This window comes from Dryas octopetala, chromosome 5 (genome assembly GCF_963921425.1).
Source record: "Dryas octopetala chromosome 5, drDryOcto1.1, whole genome shotgun sequence".
Lineage (NCBI taxonomy): Eukaryota > Viridiplantae > Streptophyta > Magnoliopsida > Rosales > Rosaceae > Dryas > Dryas octopetala.
The window spans coordinates 8723005-8747029 of NC_141370.1; the positions used below are offsets into that span (position 1 = coordinate 8723005).

At 35.8% G+C, this 24025-nt stretch overlaps 2 protein-coding genes across 3 annotated transcripts; both read right to left on the bottom strand.

Annotated features, from left to right (window-relative positions):
• Nucleotides 1-10680: 10680 nt before the first annotated feature.
• On the bottom strand, nucleotides 10681-13208 carry TPR14 (tetratricopeptide repeat (TPR)-containing protein). The gene is made up of 5 exons (XM_086245173.1): nucleotides 12205-13208; nucleotides 11793-11988; nucleotides 11517-11689; nucleotides 11061-11394; nucleotides 10681-10939 (listed from the first exon to the last, which is right to left on the bottom strand). Exons 1-5 carry the CDS (start codon nucleotides 13206-13208, stop codon nucleotides 10811-10813), a joined length of 1836 nt encoding a protein of 611 aa, XP_086101299.1. The 3' UTR covers nucleotides 10681-10810.
• Nucleotides 13209-15210: 2002 nt separating this feature from the next.
• Nucleotides 15211-19940, bottom strand: HCC2 (Thioredoxin superfamily protein). Of its 2 annotated transcripts, none has more exons than XM_086244714.1 (7): nucleotides 19732-19940; nucleotides 18881-19013; nucleotides 18610-18688; nucleotides 16174-16374; nucleotides 15999-16088; nucleotides 15709-15841; nucleotides 15211-15624 (listed from the first exon to the last, which is right to left on the bottom strand). In XM_086244714.1, exons 1-7 carry the CDS (start codon nucleotides 19800-19802, stop codon nucleotides 15516-15518), a joined length of 816 nt encoding a protein of 271 aa, XP_086100840.1. In that variant the 5' UTR covers nucleotides 19803-19940; the 3' UTR covers nucleotides 15211-15515. The 2 variants fall into 2 exon arrangements, with proteins under 2 accessions (XP_086100840.1, XP_086100839.1); XM_086244713.1 differs by having other exon boundaries at nucleotides 15211-15627.
• Nucleotides 19941-24025: the final 4085 nt, after the last annotated feature.

Consider the following 24025-nt stretch of genomic DNA (forward strand, 5'->3'; position numbering starts at 1 on the left):
AATGGCTGGTTCTGAGGACAACCTACATGATTTTTTGAGATAAGAGACTGTAAAAGATTAGAGGGCTGAGATGGGTTTAGGAGTGGAGGTTGAGAACATGTAGCCAAAGCTAACGGTGAAGGCGTGAAGCTCTGTGCTTTGTGAAAACTGAACGAAGCATTAGGTGATTGTACGTGATTTTTTATTGAAAGCAGGTTTATGAGGTAAGAGATTGTAAAAGATTATAGAGCTGAGATGGGTTTGAGAGTGGAGGTTGAGAACATGTAGCCATAGCTAATGGTGAAGGCGTGAAGCTCTGTGCTTTGTGAAAACGTACTGAACGAAGCATTAGGTGATTGTACGCAAGTCTATGAAAATTGATCGTAAAGCAGAAAACTCAAGCATTCAAGCAGGTCTATGTAGCATCATTACTGTGATTCTATGAAAATTGTGAGAAAAAATAGCAAAAATAGCATACCTCAAGCAGTCATGCATTTCTGTTCATGTGCACGTCTGTTCATGTTCTCAGGAGGGAGAGAGAGAGAGAGAGAGAGAGAGAGAGAGAGAGAGAGAGAGAGAGAGAGAGAGAGAGCACGTTGGAAAGCTGAGGGGGGAGGGCTGGAATTCTTATGGGCTTTGGTATTTTTATCACTCACCTAAAAATCCATCCAAATCCATTCAAATTCCACTACTTAATGAAATCTTTTGAAATCCATAATTTTTTAGGACACCTAGATTTCATTGGAATCCTTTAAAATCCAAGTTGGGGACACCTTGATTTTATTGGAATCCATTAAAATTCTAATTAAGGACACCTAAATTTCATTGGACTTTTAAAATCTAATGAAATCCAAGTTGGGGACACCCCCCTAAGACAATTGTTTCTGATTGAGATTCTCATTTTACTTCCACACTTTGGAAGGGATTACAAGGTGAGTTGGGAATTCGAATTTTCTGAGTACTGCTTATCATCCTCAGACGAATGGACAGTTTTAGAGAGTGATACAGATACTTGAGGACATGCTGAGAGCATGCATCCTGGATCTTGGTGGCAAATGAAGCGAGTATCTACCGCTAATTGAGTTTGTTTATAACAACAGCTACCAAAGAAGTATTGGCATGGCACCATTTGAAGCCTTGTATGTCAGGCCTTGCAAATCGCCTATCTGTTGGGTGGAAATTGATGAAAGGATTTCTTTGGATCCTGAATAATACAAGAGACGACTGATAAAGTCAAGCTTGTGCAGGAGCGACTGAAGGTTGCTCAGGATAGAAGCAAGTCTTACACAGATCGACAACGTAGGCCACTCGAGTTCGTTGTTGGGGACTTTGTTTTCCTCGAAGTGAGTCCACATAAACGAATGGTACGTTTGCGAGGACGAGGCAAGTTAGCCCCTCGATACGTAGGACCATTCGAGATCATTGGACGAGTTGGACCTGTTGCGTATCGACTACAGTTGCCTTCTGATTGAGGAAAAATGAACTTCCACAGACAAAGCCTTGGATTGATATGCCGTTAGAGCAAAGTGTTACTTACGAGGAAGGTCCTGTAGAGATCTTGGCATTTGAGACAAAGCAGTTGCGAAAGAAAGTTGTATCTTTAGTAAAAGTTTGTTGGCAACATCACAGAATAAAAGAGGCAACATGGAAACTGGAATCCGAGATGAAGAAGAACTTCCCTAACATGTTCGATAGAGAAACGAGTTAATCTTAAGGACTAGATTTCTTTTAAGAGGGGTAGGATGTAACACCCTGGATTTTTGCAATCCAATCGTGTTTTAACACATGTTTTCGAATTTTTTTTTTTTGTTTTTAAAAAATTAAGATTTTCTTAAAGGGAATGAAGTTTCCTTTGTTTGAGTAACTAACTTGTACCAATAGAGGTTTATAGTGGAGCTCTAGAACCCTTGAGTGTAATTATGGTGATTATCAAGTTGGATTATATTTTTGAGAATTAAATTCATTGGTGTTGGATTTTTCTTAATTTTTTTTAGAGATCAATTTATTGTTTTGAGACTACAGGAAATTAGTACAAATCACTACGAGTTCGTAGAATTTTTCGGATAATTATTTGGAGTCCCGAGTTGTTTTTGGTGATTTAACGAAGTTTGAGAAAATAGAAAAAAAAATAGGGAAAAGAATTAAATTGGATTTGATGCTGACCGGACTGACACAAGGACGCGTGTCACGACATGAGTGGGCAAGAGGAACTGACTAGGCGAAAAGGGATGGTTGGCAGGCGGGCTCACGCGAGCCTCTGTGAGTGCGTTTTACAGGATTGCCAGCGCATGCATGCGCAGCTTTCAATCCCAGTCGTCCGCCATCATTAAACGGGTTCTAATCTTGACCGTTGATATGGATTAAAGGGACCGACAGTGTAGCACCGGGTCGGCTGACCCGCGTGTTTGGCTTTGGTTTGACCCGCGGGTTTTATGAGTCTACATCCGGGTTTTTAGTTGGGTTTTCTTGACCCAGTTCGACTTTTAGCCCTCTTTTGAGCATTTTCAGTGCACTTTGTCCCACATAAAAGATTTATAACTTCTTCCAACCCTCTAGTGCCTATAAATAGAGACCTTTGTTCCTCATTTTCACTTGCACCACCAAGTCAAGTTAGAGTTACTCACTCCTTAGTTATTTAGGAGTCTCTCTAAGAAGAGACATACCAAAAGGGAATAAGTTTCCCATAATTTAAAGTTTTGGGAATGTAAGGAGGAGACCCAAGGAGTGAAGTCTAGCTTTAGAGGTCTTCAACCAAGTAAGTATTTTATTTTCAGCTTTATTTATTTTTAGACTTTAATTTTAGAATGCATGATTAGATTAATTAAGTAGAATTTATTTATTAATTAAGCATGCCTAACCTTATTTTTTTTAGACTTATTTATTTATTTGAGAGTAATTACCATACTAGGATTAGCAAGTTTCAATTATAGATATTAAAATTGAATTAATCTAAATTATTTTTGAGAATTGCTTTAAGTTAAAGCAACTAGTCAATTGGTTTGACTTTAAGATAAAAGTTGAAATTTGTAAACCCTTAAGTAAACTCTAAAGAGAAGAGTTTAGTCCACTTAGGACAAGGAATGAGCGATGTGTGACTAAAGAAAAAGTCATATCGTCTTCCTTTATTGTAATTCGTCCCTAACTTAGAGTTTGTTTTCTCTTGTCGTGTTTGTTTCTATCGGATTTCTCAGCTACCCAGATGCCAAGTTATTGAGAGGTTAAGGTTGCCGTGCTTGTCTAGTTACGACGGATTTGCCAAGATAGGACCGTGCGCGAACGTGGAAAGTGTGTGGAAGAGAATACTTGAAGTGCATTGGATTCCAGGTAGAGCAATTTATCCTACATTCCTGACTATGGACTCTTTGTGTGTATGTGTAGTTTTTAAACTGTGATAACATGCTATTATCATTATTGTGATTGGTCTGAGAGTTTGAGTAGCGTAGTACGTGACCTTGAGTTCAAATCCCTAAACCTTCTAGAAGAATTGATCTGTATATTATGGGGAGTCTAGTCAGGCTTACACGTGGATACGTGAGTTTGTACGAAATTGGGACCCATGATTGATCAAGTGGCAGTAAATACGGTTTCTTAATTACGAGTCCCTATTTCTGTTTACCGTGGCACTCTCGTTATAGATGTTTTCTCTTTGATATAGCTGGCCGTAGTCATACCTAATGTATATCAACCATATTGTTATTGTTATTTATGAGTTTTTATGCATGTTCACCATATACTACTGCAGCTGAGGTGTTAAATCGATTTTGTAGAAATGTTTTGGGATTTCATATATCAAACTTTCACAGAGAAATGTTTTTAAAGATTTTCAAACCTAGTTGGGTCCCCTGAGGGAAGTTGTGATCATATGAGATGCTTACCCCCTATTTTCTCTGTTTTTTTTTTTGTTCTACATTATTGCTTTTACAAATTCGCCTCTTGGAGGCGGTCTTGACTAAACGGGTGCGCATCTTGGATTCTCTTGTCGGGTGTCTCAAGGTCTCTGTTGTTATGTCTTTTGATATTACTATGGTTCTTGCCTTCCTATTGGGAACCCATTTTGAAACAATATTATTTTGATTTACTCATTTTGAGAACTTATGTGAGTTTTACTTATACTTTGGTGATTCCATTTCTGGGGTGTTAATTTAACTATTCCACCCTAGCAGGTTGGTTAATTTTTATTTTGATTACTATTATTTTGATCTTATTATTTCCTTAAAGATCTTGTTGTGTATTAAGTACTCTGATCTAATCCGATCTATTTAAATTACAAAAGGCTCAACCTTTCTTGGGCGTCTTGGGGAATTAACGCTGGTGATTTGGTATTGATCTCTCGAGGTTTTCAAGAAAGGTGCCTTTGTCACATACCCAGGGTTCGGGGTGTGACAGATAAACACCGGGAGGCGTTTAAGTGGATATTGAGGTATCTTAGAGGTACTACTGATGTGACCGTATGCTTCAAAGGGTCTTTTTGATGCATGAAAAAGCTTGTAAAGATTAGAGAGAAATTGAGGAAATAGAAAATGTATTGTTCTGTGTATTATGAGCCTTAGTGAATAGGAACACAGTATAATGGCCTTTTATAGTGTATGCCTTCACTTAACAGAATATAACAAACTACGTGAACCATACAAGACTAACTAATTAATAGGCACATGACAAGCACGTGACACTTAACTAACTGTTAACAAGCTCTATTCTAACAATGCATGCAAACTTAGGTGGTTATGTCAATGATAGGAAAAGTACCATTGGTTACATTTATACTTTAAGTTGTACATTGTGAGTCGACTCTCTAAATTATAGAAGATTGTTTCTTTGTCTACCATCGAAGCAGAGTATGTTGCAATTACCAAGGCTGGCAAGCAGATGGTATGTGTTGGGTTTCTTGTAGCAATTTAGTTGGTACAAATGACAAGAAAATAATTAAAGTAAATGAATAGATAGAGCACACAAATATAACACAAAGGTTTATGTGGTTCCTTCTTAACTTACGATACGTCCACAGGACATGTTTCAATCTTTTTTTACTATTGAGAAATATTGAGAATAACAGTACAAGCTATAACCACTATGTTTAATATCTCAAACCCGAGCCCTTAAATCCTTGTACACCCTTCTCAAATACCAGTAAAGAGCACCCTCTCTATAGCTTGTAGAGAATGTTTTTTTTTTTCTTTTGGATTGCCTCAATGCATTGATCTCATGCATATTTATATGCACTTGAACTCGATCAAAGGAAAATTTGTGAATATCATGGCACTTGTAATGCCAAGTCAAAGTCTTCCTCATTTTTAGTTCAATGTCTCCTGCATTACTATTGCAATTTCAGCAGTGCATTAATGTGCAATCTGAAAATTGCTTCCTTGCTTTCAAATAAGGCTGCATCACCCATCTATAGCTACCTAGCTATGCTACTAGATGAATTAATTAAATTTAGCCACACTAAGTGTGGCTTGGCTGCCACCGTCCAACAGTATGGTTGAAGGGATTCTTAGGAATTGGGCAAGAAGCAAGAAAATGGTGTTTCGCACAGTGACAATCAGAGTGTCATTCACTTGGCAAAGAACCCAGCTTCTCACTCAAGAACCAAGCATAATCAATTGAGGTACCATTAAATTTACACACTTTTGTATGTTGGTGTTCTAAATCTCCGTAACATCCATGGAAGTGAAAATCTAACGGACATGTTGACTAAGACCATGGCAATTGCTAAGCTTGATCTATGTTCGGCTTCAGTTGGTTTCCTAGCTTGAAGAAAGAAGATGTGGTTGCTATGATGGGCTATGTTATGTTTAGGGCTTGAAGATCTTGTGTTAGAATTAGTCTCCAATTAGGAGATTGTTAGGGGTGTGGAGACAAGTTCAAGGGGTGAAGATGAGTTATATGTTTGGGAATATATGCTTTTGGAGATCCAAGATTGTTTTATACGAAGATATATATGCAACTGAGAATTAATGGGGATCCATCTTATTTACCCTAAAGTTGGTATATCGAAGTCTAGCAGCTGCTGATCGATTGGCCAAGGCTAGCAATCGATCGACGAGTAAAACTTTGTTAGAATTTCCATGGTTTTACCCGATCAATGGTCCCTAGCGAGGATCGTTCAGCCCAATACTGATTTTGACACTCCATCTTCCATGGGAGTGGGGTCGGGTACTGGCCTTTTTGTGCTTCCTGTTGGACTATCTGCCTTATGGATGACCGTTTATCACTAGCTAGAGCTTGTGCTATCTTTCAGGTTTAATTGGCTTCCTTTCCTTGTTGGTTCCTTTATATTATGTTTTAGGTTTTTTGCCTCCCTTGTTCTGTGGAGTTTGAATTTCTTTCCTTGTTGAGTGTGTCTTTTTGTTTAGTGTTTTGGTTGTTTGCGTTTTATCCAAGTATATTCAGACCAAAAAAAAAACACTTTTAAACAACATTTCAAGAGAGGTGTAAAGCTAAGGGTCAAATTAATAAAATTTATTTTATTAAGTTGATGGTCATTATCCAAGTTGTGGTGCAACAAGCAAATGATGCTTCTTCTCTCTCCATCTCTCTAGTTCATTGGAGTGGCATATCAATTGAAATGAACAACTAAACTTTCTTTTTATCTTTTACATTGCCCCTCAAAGTACGATTGGAAAGGAAAAAAAAAATCAACTTTAAAACAAGAAAAATTTCAATAGCAATGGAGGAAAATCATTTGAAAGTATTTCTCATGGTAATAATGGTGGGTTGGATAGGTCTTATCCACGTCATAGTGCAAGCCGAAGATCCTCCCTCTCCCTCTCCCTCTGTTTCTCCTTCACTTCCCTCTCACCAGGTTTTTTCATCTTCAATTGATGGAATATTTAGCAAAATCGAAGGTCCTAAATATTATAGCTGTATTTATCGAGCTATTAAATATTGTTTACGATGGCTAAAAGAAGAACGAAATCCTTTCTCGGAATGTATGGGCTTTTTCTTCCAATTTTGTGGTAAAAGACCACACAAAAACCTTATACCCTAACCCCAAGGTGTTAAATTTCAAAATTTTCGGTGAAATTTCGCCGAAAATTTCAATTTTTTGGGGTGTCGAAATCGAAACCTATATTTGTTAAATTTTCGGGATAATTTCGGCGAAATTCTCGAAATTTCGCCGGTGGGTGCTCGATCTGGTTTTGGGTTTTTGGAGGTGAGATCTGCTTTTGGGTTTTTGGAGGTGAGATCTGGTCATCTGGGTTTTGGGTGAAAAACCCAGTTTTGGGAGAAAAATGGGGGGTGCGGCAGGGGGAGATTGAGAGAGAAAGTGGAGGAGGCGACGGCAGGGGGGCAGCAGGGAGGGCGACGGCAGCAGGGGGCGGCAGGGGGGGCGACGACAAGGTGAGGGTGAGGATGGGTTAGTGATGGATAGGAGAGAGAGAGAGAGAGAGAGAGAGAGAGAGAGAGAGAGAGAGAGAGAGAGAGAGAGAGAGAGAGAGAGAGAGAGAGAGACCAGTGGGTGGAGGGTTCGGGGGAAAACTGGAAAAGAAAGGAAAATGAAGGAAGCCAGGAAGGAAAGGAAAGGGAAGAAGAAAAAAAAGAAAAGAAAAAAAGAAAAAGAAGGAAAGAAAAAGAAGAAGAAAAAAAAGAAAAGAAAAAAAGAAAAAAAGAAAAAGAAGAAAAGAAAAAGAAGAAGAAAAAAAGAAAAAAAAAAGAAAAAAAAAGTAAAAAAGAGAAAAAAATTAAAAGGTTTAGGGTTGATTGGGGTTTGGGGACTTTGGGCAATTGTAAAGAAAAAAATGATTTTGGTTTTCGTTTGGCCGTTTTAGAATTTCGTTTAGTTGTTTTTAAACCCTAAATTAGTAAACTCTAATATATTTCTATATAAAAAATAATTTAAAATACTCCCTAAACCCTAATATCATATACCATATCCTAGTTTGAGGTTTTTGGGCAATTGAAAAAAAAAGTGATTTAGAGTTTCATTTGGCCGTTTTGGGGTTTCGTTTAATTGTTTTGAAATCCTAAACCAATAAACTCTAATACATTTTTATATAAAAAATAATTAAAAATATCCTAAATAGCCTAAATCCTAATATCCTATACGATATCTTAAACAATATAGAGTATAGATTATAAAGTAATAGGGTTTAGTGTATATATTATAGAGTATTAAGAATATATTAATTTTATTTATTCATTATACTAATTTTATTTCACAGTATTTACATTCAGCGCGCATTATATTCATCTTATATCACATGAAACTTACTATATAATTTGATTTCTTCAATGTTTTTCATCAATGTAGTAGATAATATGTTAAATAAACATATAGTAAAGTTTCATTCAAAATTTCCGTATTTTGATAGTAATTTCCATCGTTTCCGTCTAATTTCTATCGAAATTTAAAAATTTTTGAAATTTCCATCGAAATTTCCATCGAAATTTCTTTGAAACCCGAAATTTTATTTCTTGCCTAACCCTATCCTTATCCATATATAGGAACCTTGAGCACAAATTTTTAATCAGGGATAAATTAACAGTATTCTTATTACTATACTCTTTTTTCGTGGATTGAAATATAAAGCACATACATATACATGTATGTCACATCAGCAAGGCATCGGTTAATTACTAACTCAAACTGATGCATGGTAACAAGATTTTCAGCTGTATAAAAACAGAGCCTAAACCAATGTAATTATCGTTCATAATGAATGAAAATCATTGTCCTTCGATATTGCCATGTTATCTTAATTTCATCTGTTACTTCATGTGGTTGATGGCTGATTAATTTCTACTACGAAAAAATTATTGGATGTAACCAATACACTGACACGTGGTGTAACCAATTCAATATGTAAAGGTATTATTATATGGTTACACAGAATAATTTATCCTATATTAAATACTTTGAAATGAGTTTTATATTTTGCTCTTGACTCAAATTTATTCTATTTGATCTTTTATATTTGTTTGCTGGCATACTATAACCCAAAGAAAAAAGATGGTATAATCAATCTTAAGTACTGTTAGCCTCTAATTTCTCTCGGTCACGCGTTGAGAGGGCTGTGAGTTAAGAGAAACTATGTTCTTCGCGTGCGTTAGGTGAGCCAATACGCGGCAAAGAGGCCAAGCGTATAATGATGAGTCTTGTGCACAAACCTATTCTCTAATCAAATAATTATGGCCAGGGAAGGAACACAATCCTGGCCGTAGGTTCCGACTGCCTTAGTTGCAAGGACTTAAAGTAGTGCGCACTCTATTTGTATGATGGTGATACAGTGTGTGAATGTGAAAGTTTGAGTGATATATAGGTGCAAAATCAAAGTCAAGCAAGTAACAATGGATGGTAAAAATAAAATAAAATCAAAGAAAATATAATCTTTTGAATGAATATAAGTAACGCGAGTATGAAAAGTAAAGTGTATAATCTAACCAACTAAGAAAACAAAAAAATAAAAAAAAACTGCAAAATGCAATAAAACTAAAGTGTGATAGAATAAAGAAGGATCAAAATAAAGTGCATAAAATAAATCTAAAATTACTAAGGCAAATCAAAGGTTACACTCATATTAGAACAATAATTTCAAAAGAAAATCAATGCTTTTGAACCCTAAATTCTTGAGGAGAACCACCTAAGAACAATCTAAAAACTGGAAATAAAGAAAAACATATATAATAACAACCTAAAAAACTAGAAAATTTGTGCTTCTGACGCTCTCGGATTTCTTTGGTGTGCAGAAGTTGTCCTCCTCTTGTCCTCAGTACCTCTATTTATAGTGATAAAACTCTAATAAGTGTCTTGGAGTCCAAGAGTCATATCCTTCCGAAGAGTCATGACTGGACAAGTATCCCTTCACATTCATGGCTGGTTTAATTATCTTCTTTTTGAGTTAGGCCTGCCTGCATGTTATTCCAGCCCAACTTCTCCGTCAGTCCAACCTCTTCGTCTTTTGTTGTGGGTCTAGGCCCATTTGAAATTCAGGCCCAAACAAGTACTTTTTTTTTTTTTGGCCACTAGGCCCAAACAAGTACTTAATTACAAAAGATTGATAATTATAAAAGACACTATGATATCTAGTATTTTTTTCAAAATGTATCAAATGGTTTTTAGAAATTACAAGGTAATTTGCGTTTTTTTGAGTCATTTTTGAAACTCTTAAGCCCTTGAGAATAATCAATTATAGAAAAATTTGTCAATAAGATGCATGTGGTTCTCATCATATTTTTTAACTTTCTATATATCAAACAATTGTCATGAGTGTAAAGGTTTCTATTCTTTCCAAGCCCTCAAAATCATCAAGTAATTGGGTGTACAAATTTGGGTCTCGTGTGAGAAAACTATATGCAATATAGATATGTACAGTGTGCCACCAGATGTGGCGCGGCATTCGAAATTGCCCAAACTTCTCCCTGATTTCAAAGTCAACTATCCTTTTGAGGAAGATGCATGCAGAACCACCATTGCAGGACTCTGCGAGGCACCATGAATCTTTAAAACTAGCTAGCTCCACCTACAGAACAAATAGGCTTGGAATAACAAAGAATTCAAGATTTCTTCCAGGTGTATTTTCTTTTTCACATTGTTTTATAAGCAGTATCAAATACATCTTCCCCAGAAAGAATTGCACAAATACAACAATACATAAACAAATCAAACTGGGTCACGTATTTGTGTTACATTATATATCAATTCTCACCTTTCAATTCCTTCTCTAAAATTTCATCATTCATTTTTGCCTCTTCAACTCGAACTTTAATTTGTGCTTCTTTTAATTTCCTGAGCTCCAAGATCCATATATACATACAATTGCAGGAAGGGCAGCTTTCTTTCCTGACTGTTAACATCGGGTTGTTTCCATTTTCCATGTCTACCTCTCTCTGGCTATGCCCCGCCACGCTGTTTTTTGAACTGTGCCCGGGACTCAGACAAAGCACGGCTTACCTCCTCATCCCCCGGTGTTTCTTTTAGTAAAATCTCATAGTCTTGTATTGAAGCTTCCCATCTTCCCAACTACGTACATGATACATCACCATACAAACATTAATCATTCGATCATAAATCCATAACAAAAGATCAAATGTAATGAAAATAATATTTGCAGTCAATCCTAATGAAAGTGCAATTTGTTCACCTTGGCATTACAATCTGCTCTTCTTAGCCTAGCCTTGCTGTAAGATGGGCGCACATTAAGGGCAGCTGTGCAGTCCTCAACTGCTTTGTCAAATAGGCCAAGTTTTGACCGACAAGCAGCACGGTTGCATAACAACACTGAGTTATATGGGTCATGCTCAAGTCCCTCGCCATATGCAACACAAGCCTCTGAGAAGTTTGATGCCTTGAAAAGCCCATTGCCATTTGATCGAGCTACTGCAACAGCTCGAGCCTTCCTCATCACTACTTTTGCTTCCCTGTTGTTTGAGTCAAGCCGGGCAGCTCGTTGTGCTGCCTCCAATGCATCATCGATTCTGTCAAAACAATTACACACCAATGAGACATTTAGCTGACTGAAAAAGGCATAACTCTTGTGGTTCCAATGGCATTTCTTTTTATAGTTCTACTTTTGATTTGATTGCATTGAACACAATACCTGCCAGCAGCCATGTCAACTTGCGCCCGTGTTGCTAATATACTCGCGTTACCAATGGGGCCGAAGAATTTAGTGCAGGCATCCACCTCAAAATTTGGACACTTGGATAATGCTTCATCTGCTTCTTGGTGCCTATTCAGTCTCAGCAAGGCCTCAGCTTGCAAGGAAAATATCTATGCAGAGTAACAAGCAAAATATGGATTCACTTACAACTGACTGTTAACAAGGAAACCCTAATAAAGATGGGATTGGAAATTTGATAATTCGATGGCTGACCTGTGGTGCTGAATCTGCACCAGCCGATATCACACTTTGAGTTTCCTTGATGAGGGTGTTCCAATCTCTCAACCTACGAGCCTCTGTGCACTTGTTCAGATGCGCCTGAAGAGATTTTATTTTAGCAAGGTCCTCCTGATCAGCCTCTGGTCCAGAATGTTTGTAATGATACATAGCTTTCTCTACTTCCCCTAATCTACAAGCACATAACACATTAATTTCAAGAACAATGAAATAAACACATGGAACTTTATGCAGTTTAAGAGTAAAACTTCCATGTAACGGATGCATACGCTCAATGTCTCTATCTGTCTCCTCACATGACTTAGCACCTGACTAGAGAAATAGACACATAGAGAATATACACCCATGAGAGGTAAGTTTTTCCCGCTGTTTAATCATTAATTTGTACCTAAGATACAAGGTTGCAAGACGATGATGAGCCCTGTGATAATGGGGTTCAATCTGAATGGCTTCTCTGCACTCAAAAACTGCCTCAAGAATTTGACCGAGAGCGGTTAATGCAGCACTCTTGTTGCTCCTGTAAGAAGCCTTATTGGGGTCAATAGAGATTGCAGCATCATACAAAGCCAATGCCTCTGCAAACCTTCCATTCTTGTAATCCTCATTGCCCATTATCTTCAATTGCTCGGGGTCCATCCTCGTTGACAATGCCCTGCATAAGGAAGCGGGCTGGTCTTGGCCATTCGGTCTTTTCTCTTCCTTACCACTCCTCCCCACATTGTTTCCAGCCGTGTATTTTGCATTTCCATTCCCCATTAGACTTTCCTCTCTTGCTGTCTTTGGAAGGTAATCAAGGACGTTATTATAATTTGTATTTCCACCACCACCACCACCACTGCCACCGGGTTGCCTCAAGTTACCCAAATTGCCAAAAAGCATGACATTGCTGGAAGAAGCCCGAACAAGTGTGCTGCCGCCTTTGGCTTTCTGGTGATCAGCAATCATGCTTTCAAGCTCACCAGACAACCCAACAGCATCCTTTGGAACCCTTTTGCCTTGGTTCACATAACCTTGGCTTGGGGCCACTTTTGTTGGACCTGGGCCTGCTTGATCTTGAGGTGGTGGCCTACTTTTAACCTGAGGATTCTGCTGTTGTTGTTGTATAGGGGGTGCCCTGTTACTATACTGAGCAGGTTTGGTGATAGGTTTTGATGCAGGAGGAGCCTCTGCTCCATTGTTTGATGAGTCTGCAAGGAACGCAGCCTCATCAGAGCCGCGCCGCCTCTTCGAATTCGGTGTGCTTCCTGTTTTCACAAACGCATTGTTATTATTGCCATTAGAGGCTACAGGAATGGACCCTGTAGAAGTTGTTCTTCTTGGCCAAAAACTATTTCTCCCAAACACAGCACTCAGAATGCCACAACCTGATTTCTTCTCCGGCGACTCTCCCATTTCGAAGTTTTTATGTTGGGCCCTGCTCAATTTTTGTTCATGAGCACTGATGGGGATTGGATTGTGATTGTGATTGTAATTGTAATTGTAATTGTAATTGTAATTGTAATGTCATTAATCAAATCAACCAAGAGAAGAACATCAGTTATATATGAGAAGAAACAGAGAATTGATGTCAGAGCTCAAAAGGGTATGTAACAAAGAAAACCAAGTTGGACCCAAGATTACATTTTTGGAGAAAAGGCATAGAAAGAATTAAGAACATATGAATAAATGAGAGAGGAGCCAGGAGATGATGATGTGCTGGCCTCCTGGAGTTGGAGGGTGGCTCTGTGTGTCTGCTTATAAGAATTATTAGAAACAATGCCTCCTTGAATTCTCTCTTTTTGCAAGAGAGATGGAATTGGATTGCATCGTTGTTATTAGCCGGGACAGGCAGGGAAAGAATAACTGGCAGGAAAAGGGAAGAAAAGAATACAGGTCTATTGTTTTGTAAAAATATAAAAACTGTAATAGCTGGTGTTGAATCTTTTTCTAATTTTTTCTCTCTGTTTCTGGTTTTGTTTTTGGTTTTTTGGTTTTTTTTCTCATTTTTCTTTGAATTGCGTTTCTTGTGTGGTGCAGAGGTGGAACCACAAGACCCGGTCTTGGGTTAAATGGTGATCTCTAGATTTTTAGAAATGAAAATGACTCAGAGACTGACTGATCATCCATGTTAATCCTTCTGTCATGGCCTCTCTTCTTTTCTTTGAGGAGGGCACGTCTGTTTAAGTTTTTAGCAACCTACGTATGAAGCCAGCTGTGTACACCTAAAAATTTAGTAAATATATAAATACAACGCAATTAAAAAATTACCAAAAAAAAAAAAAAGAAAGACAGAGACTGTCTAATTCTGATAATAGCTCCCTTTGCAGCAACAACCTTTCAAATTTCAAGTAAAAAAAAAGGACTTGTTGCAAACCTCGGTGTGAAGAAACGAAACTTGCATTGCTTGTCATATTTTGATTTGAGCAATCCTATACTATACTTAAAGAGTTAAAAACTTAAGATACTATGCTAAATGGAGGTTAGGGTTGGCAGTAACCCGATACAACTCAATCCGATATTAGAGCAATCTGAATCCGTCTCCCCTCCCCCCCTTGCATGGGAGTTGAAATCGGTGGGAGTTGAAATCGCTGAGGGTTACGGGTGCTTCGTGCAGCACGTACATGTAGCCTTTGAGACTTAAAGATTCTTTTAAGGATCTTTGAAGCTTGAGAATCATGCATCACCGGTTTGGTGTTCATGGCTTTGAGACCATGAACAAAATTCAGAGTATGCATAGCAGAAATGAAAGAAAGAGTAAAAGCTTCTTTTGCAGCAATCAAGGTTTTTTCATTGAATCAATTAATTCGATCACACCATAAGCTTCTTTATTTATAGATAAAGAGACTTTGATACAGTTAGATAAGGATAAGAGTAATCTTTAGCTGAGATGGTTGACTCATGAGAAGAACTTACCTATCCCTGTGATAGGGACAGATGGTATCAGAGAGAGAGAGAGAGAGGAGGGGGGAGGGGGGGATGCCAGGTGGTATCTCGGGGTATGGGGGGATAGGTAAGTTATTTTCACTTCTGGAAGCCTATGTTCACTGTCAGAGATGCTAGGGCTGCCAGAGCTTGTTGTGCATACCTGCTGCACAACATGCTGCTAGCTCGAGCTTGCATTCTAGGGCTCATGCTTAATAAGCTGTAGATGTTACTTTCTGCTGCAGCAGCTTTTTCCTGGTGCAGCCTTGTTGCACAACATCCTTATATTGTTGCTGTTTGTACCCCTTGCATAGCACATTGTCGCTGCTATAACTTAGGTCTAAGATTGCTCCCATTTTCATCTAACAGAAAAATTAATCACTATCCAGTAACAGCATCTGATTTGTGAAAACTACACTTCATCGGGGCAAAAAAAATTATATCCCTATAGCAACGGATTCATCTTGTCAATCATGTCAGGATCTCCCAAGAATTTGGAAAGCAATACATATTCTCATCTATAGCCAATGCAGTTAAGAATTGAAGTGAATTTGAGATGGCCTTCTAAATATCATATTGCTACTCAATTTTTCTATATTATTGTCTAATGAAATTTTTAGAACCAAGAAACTTAATACATTCTGTAAAAGTTCTAAACTGCGGCTTAGTCAAGAGTGGCATTTGAATTCTGTCATAAGTATCACGGTGTGTGTGTGTGTGTGTGAGTTTTTGAATGAGAGAGAGATGCAAAAAGGAAATACAAAAATCTCCGTTATGCTTAGCGAAACCTTTCAGCTCTTAAGTTGAGGTTCTCTTGAGTTCCTTTAGCATTGCTTCTGACAGTTCATCTGCATTGTACTCCACACCAAAGCATCTCACAACTTCCATGTTTGGGTTCATCAAATACCTGCTTGTTTCAAAACAAATTATATCCACTTTGAGCTCATCTGCAAGAAAACTGAAAAGGGAGAAATTTTAGCTAGTGGCTCACATGTTGTGGGAAGACTCAATGAGATAATCATCCCCGTCTTCTTCAACCTTCTTGAAATAAACACGGTATTCCTGAGCCATCTGCCTTATAGCTGATGCAGGTCCTGTTAAGCCTACAATCCTTGATTCAAACTCTGCAGTCCATAAATGTGTGGGGTGAGTTGGGAGGGAAAGCCAAAAGGAAATATTAGCCAAATCATCTGTATCCAAAATTCCAAAGGATGAGCATATTGATTAAAAAAATTATTAGCGCATTACATTATAAATATTTCGCTGCAGGAGAATCCTGACCTTGAAGGTATGCACGGAGATGAGAAGGGGTATCACGTTGTGGATCAAGTGTAACAAATACTGGTAGAACCTTAAGATTATATCTCGACTCTTGTTACCAGTAAAAATGATAACACGTCAGGGGTCAAACCATGAAATAGTTTCTAAATATGAAATGTTACTAAAAGTACCAAACCTAAGATGTGAATGGCCTTGGCCATAATCTGGAGTTGCTCTGGTCCAACATCAGGAGAAGAAGTATATCCAAAATATAGAAGAACCCAGTTTCCTAGAAGATCACGTTCAGTGACAGTGTGATTCTCTGTGTCTACCAAAGTAAATGGACCACCAATTCTAGGGCCCTTTAGATTATTTACGCACGTGTTGTTACCCTGGCCTGCCAAAATGGAGAAAAGTAAGAAAAGGACATCACTTGGGTCTTTACCTAAACAACAAACAAAACAAAAATACAGTCCTTCATCAATTCATCAAGAAACATATTTGCAATTTTTTCTTTTTTGATACCCATAAATCCACCAGGAAGACCTGGCTTCAAAACTGGGGCCCCCTGCCGAACCCTATAATCTTTGCGAGGCAGGAAACTCTAGCAAGAACATGGGCCTGACAACTCGACTAGACCCTCGTTGGTAGACAAGGAAACATATTTGCAAATTACTAATATATTTTAAACAGGTATTCTAGAAGTCCGTTTCACAGGGAAGAACTCTCGTTATGAATTTTAAAGGAGAGCTAAACTTGTTATGAATTTCTCATAAGATTTCAGAGAAAACAATGAAGTTTATATCAGGGGTAGATATTGAATTGCTAACATGCACATGATTCTAATATGGAATGATATCATAATCTTCTCAACTTCCAATTGTTCTTTCTTAGGTATAACCCAATCAATATACACACCTCTCCTCTAAAAAGTTCTATGTTCAAATCCCCTCTCACCAAATGTTGTAACTGATAAATAAAAAATGATTTTGCTTAGATATAATCAATTTATCATAATATGACAAACCTAAGATGAAACCCAAGATTGGTGGAATACATCACATTTACCCATCAAAATCATACAAGAATGATATACACCACTGCAGTTCACAGCCATCATTACCAGTTGCCAACAGTCCCAAACACTGGGAATCCAAAACCTAGGCCTTACTCCAGTGAACTTTTCAACCTAGTTACAAAATGATATGCATAAAGTAAGACCTGTATACTTGCATGGATACTTCCCTTCCCACAAGTCAGTTATTCTGTTACATAAACTGAGAACTCACACAGGAACCAAAGCCCTGTATTTGATAAAACACTGCAAAGCATCAAATATTATAACCTGAACAAGACAAGTAACAGGAAAAAACCAAAGCATAATTTTGGGGTGCCATCAACCTCAGCCAAAGCTGAATGCTATGACAACATTAGTCCACCACATACTAATTATGCCACCAGCTCCCAAAATCTACCCAAGCAGAAAATATGAAGCTATGAAGATAGCGCATAAAAGCACCAAGGTTTTCACTTTTTTCCCTCAAATTTTCATGCCTCTTGATGTTGCATATGTCATGGCCATTCATATCACCTCCTTTTTTTTTTTTACCCAAAAAAATATATTACCTCCTTTTTTGTTTATCTTTTCAGTTATGACTTATGAAGTTATGAGTAGCTGTTATTGTGGCATACCACCGAAGCTGGACTCAAGCAATTGCAGAGCAGCACAAAGCAAAACACCAAACTTACTCTTAACAAACAACACCTACTCATCCAGCCATCAATGCCAAATTTTCATACCAACTTCATTTATGTTCTGTATTGTCAAGCATAACATATTCATCATACCAAAATGATTATGCAGCTCAATTTTCATTACTTTTTCAAGAACAGCAGGAATTGATTTGGAACAGTAACTTTGAAAAACGATCAATTAGATCCAAATGAATTGTATTAACCAACTAACAGACAGAGCCAAGGAACTATCATTTGACTTGCTATGATAAGAACCAAAATTCATACAAAAGCTATTAAACCAAAAAAAAAGGAATAAAAGATGCAATCTTTCTTGATGAACAATTTCTTGAAAGAAGTAAATCCAAGTTTATCTGAACATAACATTCTGTCAGCGATTTTTGTTTTGCTTCTATAAATCATGTTAATAAGAAAATAACATGATGACTAACTCGGTAACACTTTAGATAAACAGTCTAATTACATTGCCTTTTAACTACAATAATTGGATAACCAATATCCTTAATGTTTGAGATTGGACCCATTAAATCCAGCATAGGACCTCTTGACTTCCACACGTCAAGGCTAAAATAAAAATAAAAAAATTCATAACAATTCCAAACATGTTTACAGTTACAAGGAAATATTTGTAAGTCACTGAAATGAGCTATCTTAGATAGGAAATTAGCCAATAAAATTGAATGTCATTTTTATCCAAACAAATAATTGAATTCTCTGAATGGAACAAAAGTAAGAGGAAGAAAAAGAAGACGAAATTGATATGAAAAGGCCACATAAATTGGTAGAACTATCAACTTTCCAAATTCCAACTTTCCAAATTCCAACTTTCATCAAATCAGTAGCAGTTACCTAGTAATGCCAAGGTAAGAAATAGTACCTTTCAAAATTGCTCTCCTCTCATCATTATAATGAATGAAAGATACCAACCCAGTAACTCCTAGTACAGCAACAACCGGCTGCAGGAAAAGCATATGATTAACAATAACAATCCACATTCTAGACAAACTCTTTATATCAAATGAAGAGACCACAATCCAGGAAAGACATGAGACAAGTGTTCACTGTACATTATGTCTGTAACTGTTCACATCAAGAGTAAAATGTAGATCTTAATACTAATTAGAGAACAGAAGAGGAAGGCGGCATACAATTATATAAGTACCCCAAGAGCGAGAAGTCGGTGTTTCTACAGGCATCGTAGGACTAATATCTGTCCTCCCATTAGCATGTTTCGATGATTTTGCATACTTACGGGACTGAATTCTCTTAGACAGGCCAGGCCTACAGCAGACACAAGTGGTTCAGTAGAAACTCAGAAGCTAAACGAACCATGAAACATTACTTCGCACAATATCCCCCAATTGGGTTCATAGTATCTTTAATGCTTGCCAAAAGGGTGAACCGGCACTGGACACTGGTTCACATATAAGGGGAAAATACCCATTTAGGATTTTCTCAAGTCATTAAAGTCAGAACCCCAAAATACTGCATATAATACATAAAACCTAAAACATCCACTTCGAACGGATGTTCAAACATCCTATACAGACTTCCATTTGTAAAAAATATAGATACCCAGAACAGAGCCAAAGGTCACAAAGTTGACATGACCATTACTTCGGAGCCTTTGCCTGCTCTGACTCAGTCTCATGGTGAAACCTGCTCTAATACCAAATATAGAACTTTCCCTGGCAAACTCAACTTGCAAGGAAACGGTGACTGAGAGCGAATATACTACTCCAAGATATTCCATCTTCTCAATAGAAGACAATTGGCACATACCAAATAGATACAAATATCCATAAATGTATGTGAGTATAATTGTGCACAAACATATACAAGAATTCAGCAATATGAAGTCAATTCTGCATAACATAAACCCAATAAGTTGAAATGGGGTAATTCAAAATCTAAACTGAATTTCAGCGATCCAACATGACTACCCATGAGTTAAACTAGTAAAGGAATCAAGATTCACAAAAGGTTTTAGAGTTTCTACCTCCGAAATAGACTGAGAACCTCTTTGGAGTGGTGCTTGGACGAAAAGAAAAGAAACTGAGAAATGGGCATGGTTTCTAGGAAAATTTATTCGGTAAATTTTTTGTGAGTAGCTCGTTTGAGCAAAAACCCATTTCGATTTAGTATGACAGAAAACCGCCAGAGACCAAAATGCAAAGCACGAGCTCGTTTTCCCTCGTGTTCTGTAAATTTGCCTTTGATGGAAATATCACGAGCAAAGTTGGGTTTATTTCATATTTAATACATAAATTTTGATCATTATTTTAATGTGGTATCTAAATTTTTATTTTGTGTTTAATAGATACCAAAATGAATTTCTGTTAAAATTGTCAACAAAAGTTAGGAGCAATATAGTTAAAGTATATTTTAATTATTTCCTTTATATATTTAAAATTATTTATAAAAAAAAACACAACAAACAAAAAAAAATTATAATTAAAATATAAATTTTTTGAAGTGACTATATTGCCCCTAACTTTTGTTGACAATTTTAACAGAAATTCATTTTGGTACCTATTAGACACAAAATAAAAGTTTAGGTACTCAATTGGGACAAATAAAAGTTTAGGTACCACATTAAGATAATGGTCAAAATTTAGGTACTAAATATGAAAAAATCTCAGCAAACTATATTTTAGTAGGGCTTCGTTTTTTTCTGAAAAACCGAACCGAACCGGATGGATGCCAAAAAACCGACCTAGACAATAACCGAACTGGGAAGTCGGTTATCCCTTCCAACCCGATAGTTTCGGAACCGGCACCGGTTATCAAAACCCACTACTGGCAGAATAACCGATTTCGACCGTATATTTCAAAATATAATTAAAATAATATATTTTTATACATTTCTATACTATACCATAAATAAAAATATAAAAACCTTTCTATATAATTAATATAATACATTTCTATAATTTATGTAAAACATATATAAATTTATAAACCCTAAACCCTATAATTTATATATTTTTTAATTTATATAATACATTCTATATGAAAATTAATTAAAAATATCCTAAACCCTAATACTATACTAAATTTACTCTATATTAATATATCTTATTTCCTATATCCCATACCCTAAAGCCTAAATGGCTAAACCCTATAATTTATATGTTTTTTAATTTATATAATACATTTCTATATAAAAATTAATTAAAAATACCTTAAACCCTAATATTATACTGAATTATAAACCTTATTGTGTTTTTTAAAATTTTAAACCCTAATAGTATATATTATATAACTATAGAAAATAGAAATCTCAGTGTTTTTAGGATATGGTATAATTGTATAAATCATAAATGTATAATATGGTATAATTAGGGCTGTTCATTGATTTGATATTTACCAAACTAACTGACTACTGACCGAAATTTGTTAGTTTAGTAAATCGATTTTCACAAGCCAAAAATTGAAAATCCAAAACAAAAAAATTACCGAAAAAGTTGATTTGGTTTTAGTAAAAACTGAAAAAAGTTGGTAAACCGATCGATTATTGAAAAGTATTATCGAAAGCAACCGAATCGATTATTACCAAAAAAACTAAAATATATACCGAAAAATCTGAAACAATTACCGAAATTTAATTATATATATTTATATGTAATATTATTACATTAATAATTTAATATGGTTAGTGTATGGATATATAAATTTATATGTATTATTATTACATTAATATGCTTAGTATATAGTTTATATATTTTATATTTTATAGTTTATATAATATATAGTTTATAATACCATATAGTTTATATAAATATATAGTATATTGTATATAGTATAATGTATAAAGTATATAGTTTATATAAATATATAGTATATAGTTTATATAAATATATAGTACATTAACTTTACTAACTTTATATAGTATATAGTATAATGTATAAAGTATAAACTACTTATATAATAATGTTTAGTATAGAATTTTAGTTATACTTATACCAAGTTAATTACACTTACACCCTCTGAGGTTTATCGCTTTTTCACATATACCCTCTAGGGTTTCAAAAATTATACATACACCCCATGAGGTTTCAAAACTGTTGCATATAACCCCCTATAATGAGACGAAAAATGATGAGAAATTATGCAAAAAAGCATGCTAAAGGGTTAAATGGCCTAATAAGATTACTTAAGGTGTAAGGTCCAACTTCAATACAAATATTTTCTTTTTTGTTTATTTATTTTTTTCTCTTGTAGGGGGTCATATGCAATAGTTTTGAAACCTCAGGGGTGTATGTGTAATTTTTGAAAACCCAAGGGGTGTATGTGAAAAGACAATAAACTTCGGGGGGTATAAGTGTAATTAACTCTACTTATACCCTATATAATAAAATTACTAATTAGTATATATATAGTTTTAGATTTTTAGACACTTTACCTTATATAATATATTATCCAGAAATTTGAAAAAATTTTCTTTTTTTTCTACTAAGTTAAAAAATTACATCTTTTTTAATTTTTTAAATTGTAGTTATGCTGTGAATCATTTATATTTTAAAATAGTTATGGTGAGATTCGTAACAGATGGTGTAAGATTAAAGATTACATATTCAACAAATGATTGAATGTGTTCAGTATGCTAACCCTATAGTTATATATAGTTTGTTCATTACTTTTCTCTCTCTTCGGGTTAGTAGTGGGTTAGCTTTTATTTAGTTATCTTTTTAAATGGGTAAGCTTTTTAAGAGAAGTCTTTCAACTTTCAAGTTTTTCTTGCAGGATTTTTACTAATAGTTGGCTTTGGGCGACTGTCATTAGCAAAACTCCTGTTTACGTTGCTGGCAAGCCCACAAGCCCATTCCGAAGTGTTCCAAAGTTGCACTCCAAGATCTTTTCTTTATGAGAAAAACTTACCTATAATAGGGATAAGAGATGACTTGACATTTCAAAAGATAAATTTTATCTTGAAATTAGAGAAATTGTTATGTGATAAAGTATAGAAGTATAAATGTCATTATGTTATTGGATTATGATATCAAATCAGCTATAACCCTGTTGCAGGGAAGTTTCTCTCATTCTTTACATGTAAATTACTTTTTTAGTATGTCCAATATATTCTCATTTCTCCTTAAATACATATCGCTTTTTTTTTTTTGTGCAGCCTTAAATACGTAGTTAGAAAAAAATGCAATATTAAATAATATTCATTGTTTAATATTTGTTACCATTTTAATGACAAGGAATCTTGATCATGTTGTTAACACTTGTTTCTACCATGTGGTCAAAACAAAAACAAGCACAACAATTGTCTAGGAACTAGGAAGTGCATCAAACTGATTAGGAATCAATCATTAATGCAATGATCACATTATGACGCTTTTAGGAATTAATTATTTATGCAACCTCACCCAAATCCATTTTATTCATCATCCTGTTGCTAGTTTGTGTTGTTGCTTATCAATAATCATCACCACTAGTTAATTACAATCATTAAGAAATAGAATGATCATATCTCTGAATGAAATGGGAAAAAATTAAGGCTTATCTAGCCAATATTTTTAGACAACAAAAAAGCCAATGTTTGTGCACACACGTTATATACGCAAGTGAGTTTTGTTAGGACCAACTTATTTATATAGCAGAGGCAGTTCATCATGTTCTTATCCTTCTGCATTTGTTATTGCAGCTTCAATTCATAGCAACTCTAGATTATAAGAATTGATGGATTTTCATTTTGTAGCTATGATTTGTTAAATCCGTGTAATTACCTGCATTTACATTATGGATGATTTTTCAAACCAATAATGCCATAAAATGTTTTGGTACATGATATTATATTATAGTAAGGCCACTAGAGCAAAAGGACAGGCAATCGGGCATGGGTTTCAAAATTCAATGCATATACAAAGACATTTGATATAGTGCCTGGTCATCTCACAAAGCAAATATGAAACACGGATTTGGACATGGGCAGAGTTTTAGGACCAGTATAAGGGGTGATAGGGGCATAGTCTTCTCCATAGAATGATGAAAAATATCAAAACGCTAGATTAACACCCCAATTGAAAAGGCAAAATGACCCAAAACTACATGCATACAACGGATCAAAAAAAAAAAATACATGGATACAATGGTTCACAAACACCTGTCACAAAACATAACATACTCCAAGCCCACACCATTTGCATCGAATTTAATACATAGTTATGACTATTTTATTACACTTACTGTGTATCTCTATACCTTCATATATGTCAAACATGAAAATCAAAGGGAAGGGAAGATTAAAGACAGTGTAAATGTGTAAGATAAAGCTAGCCAAAGGC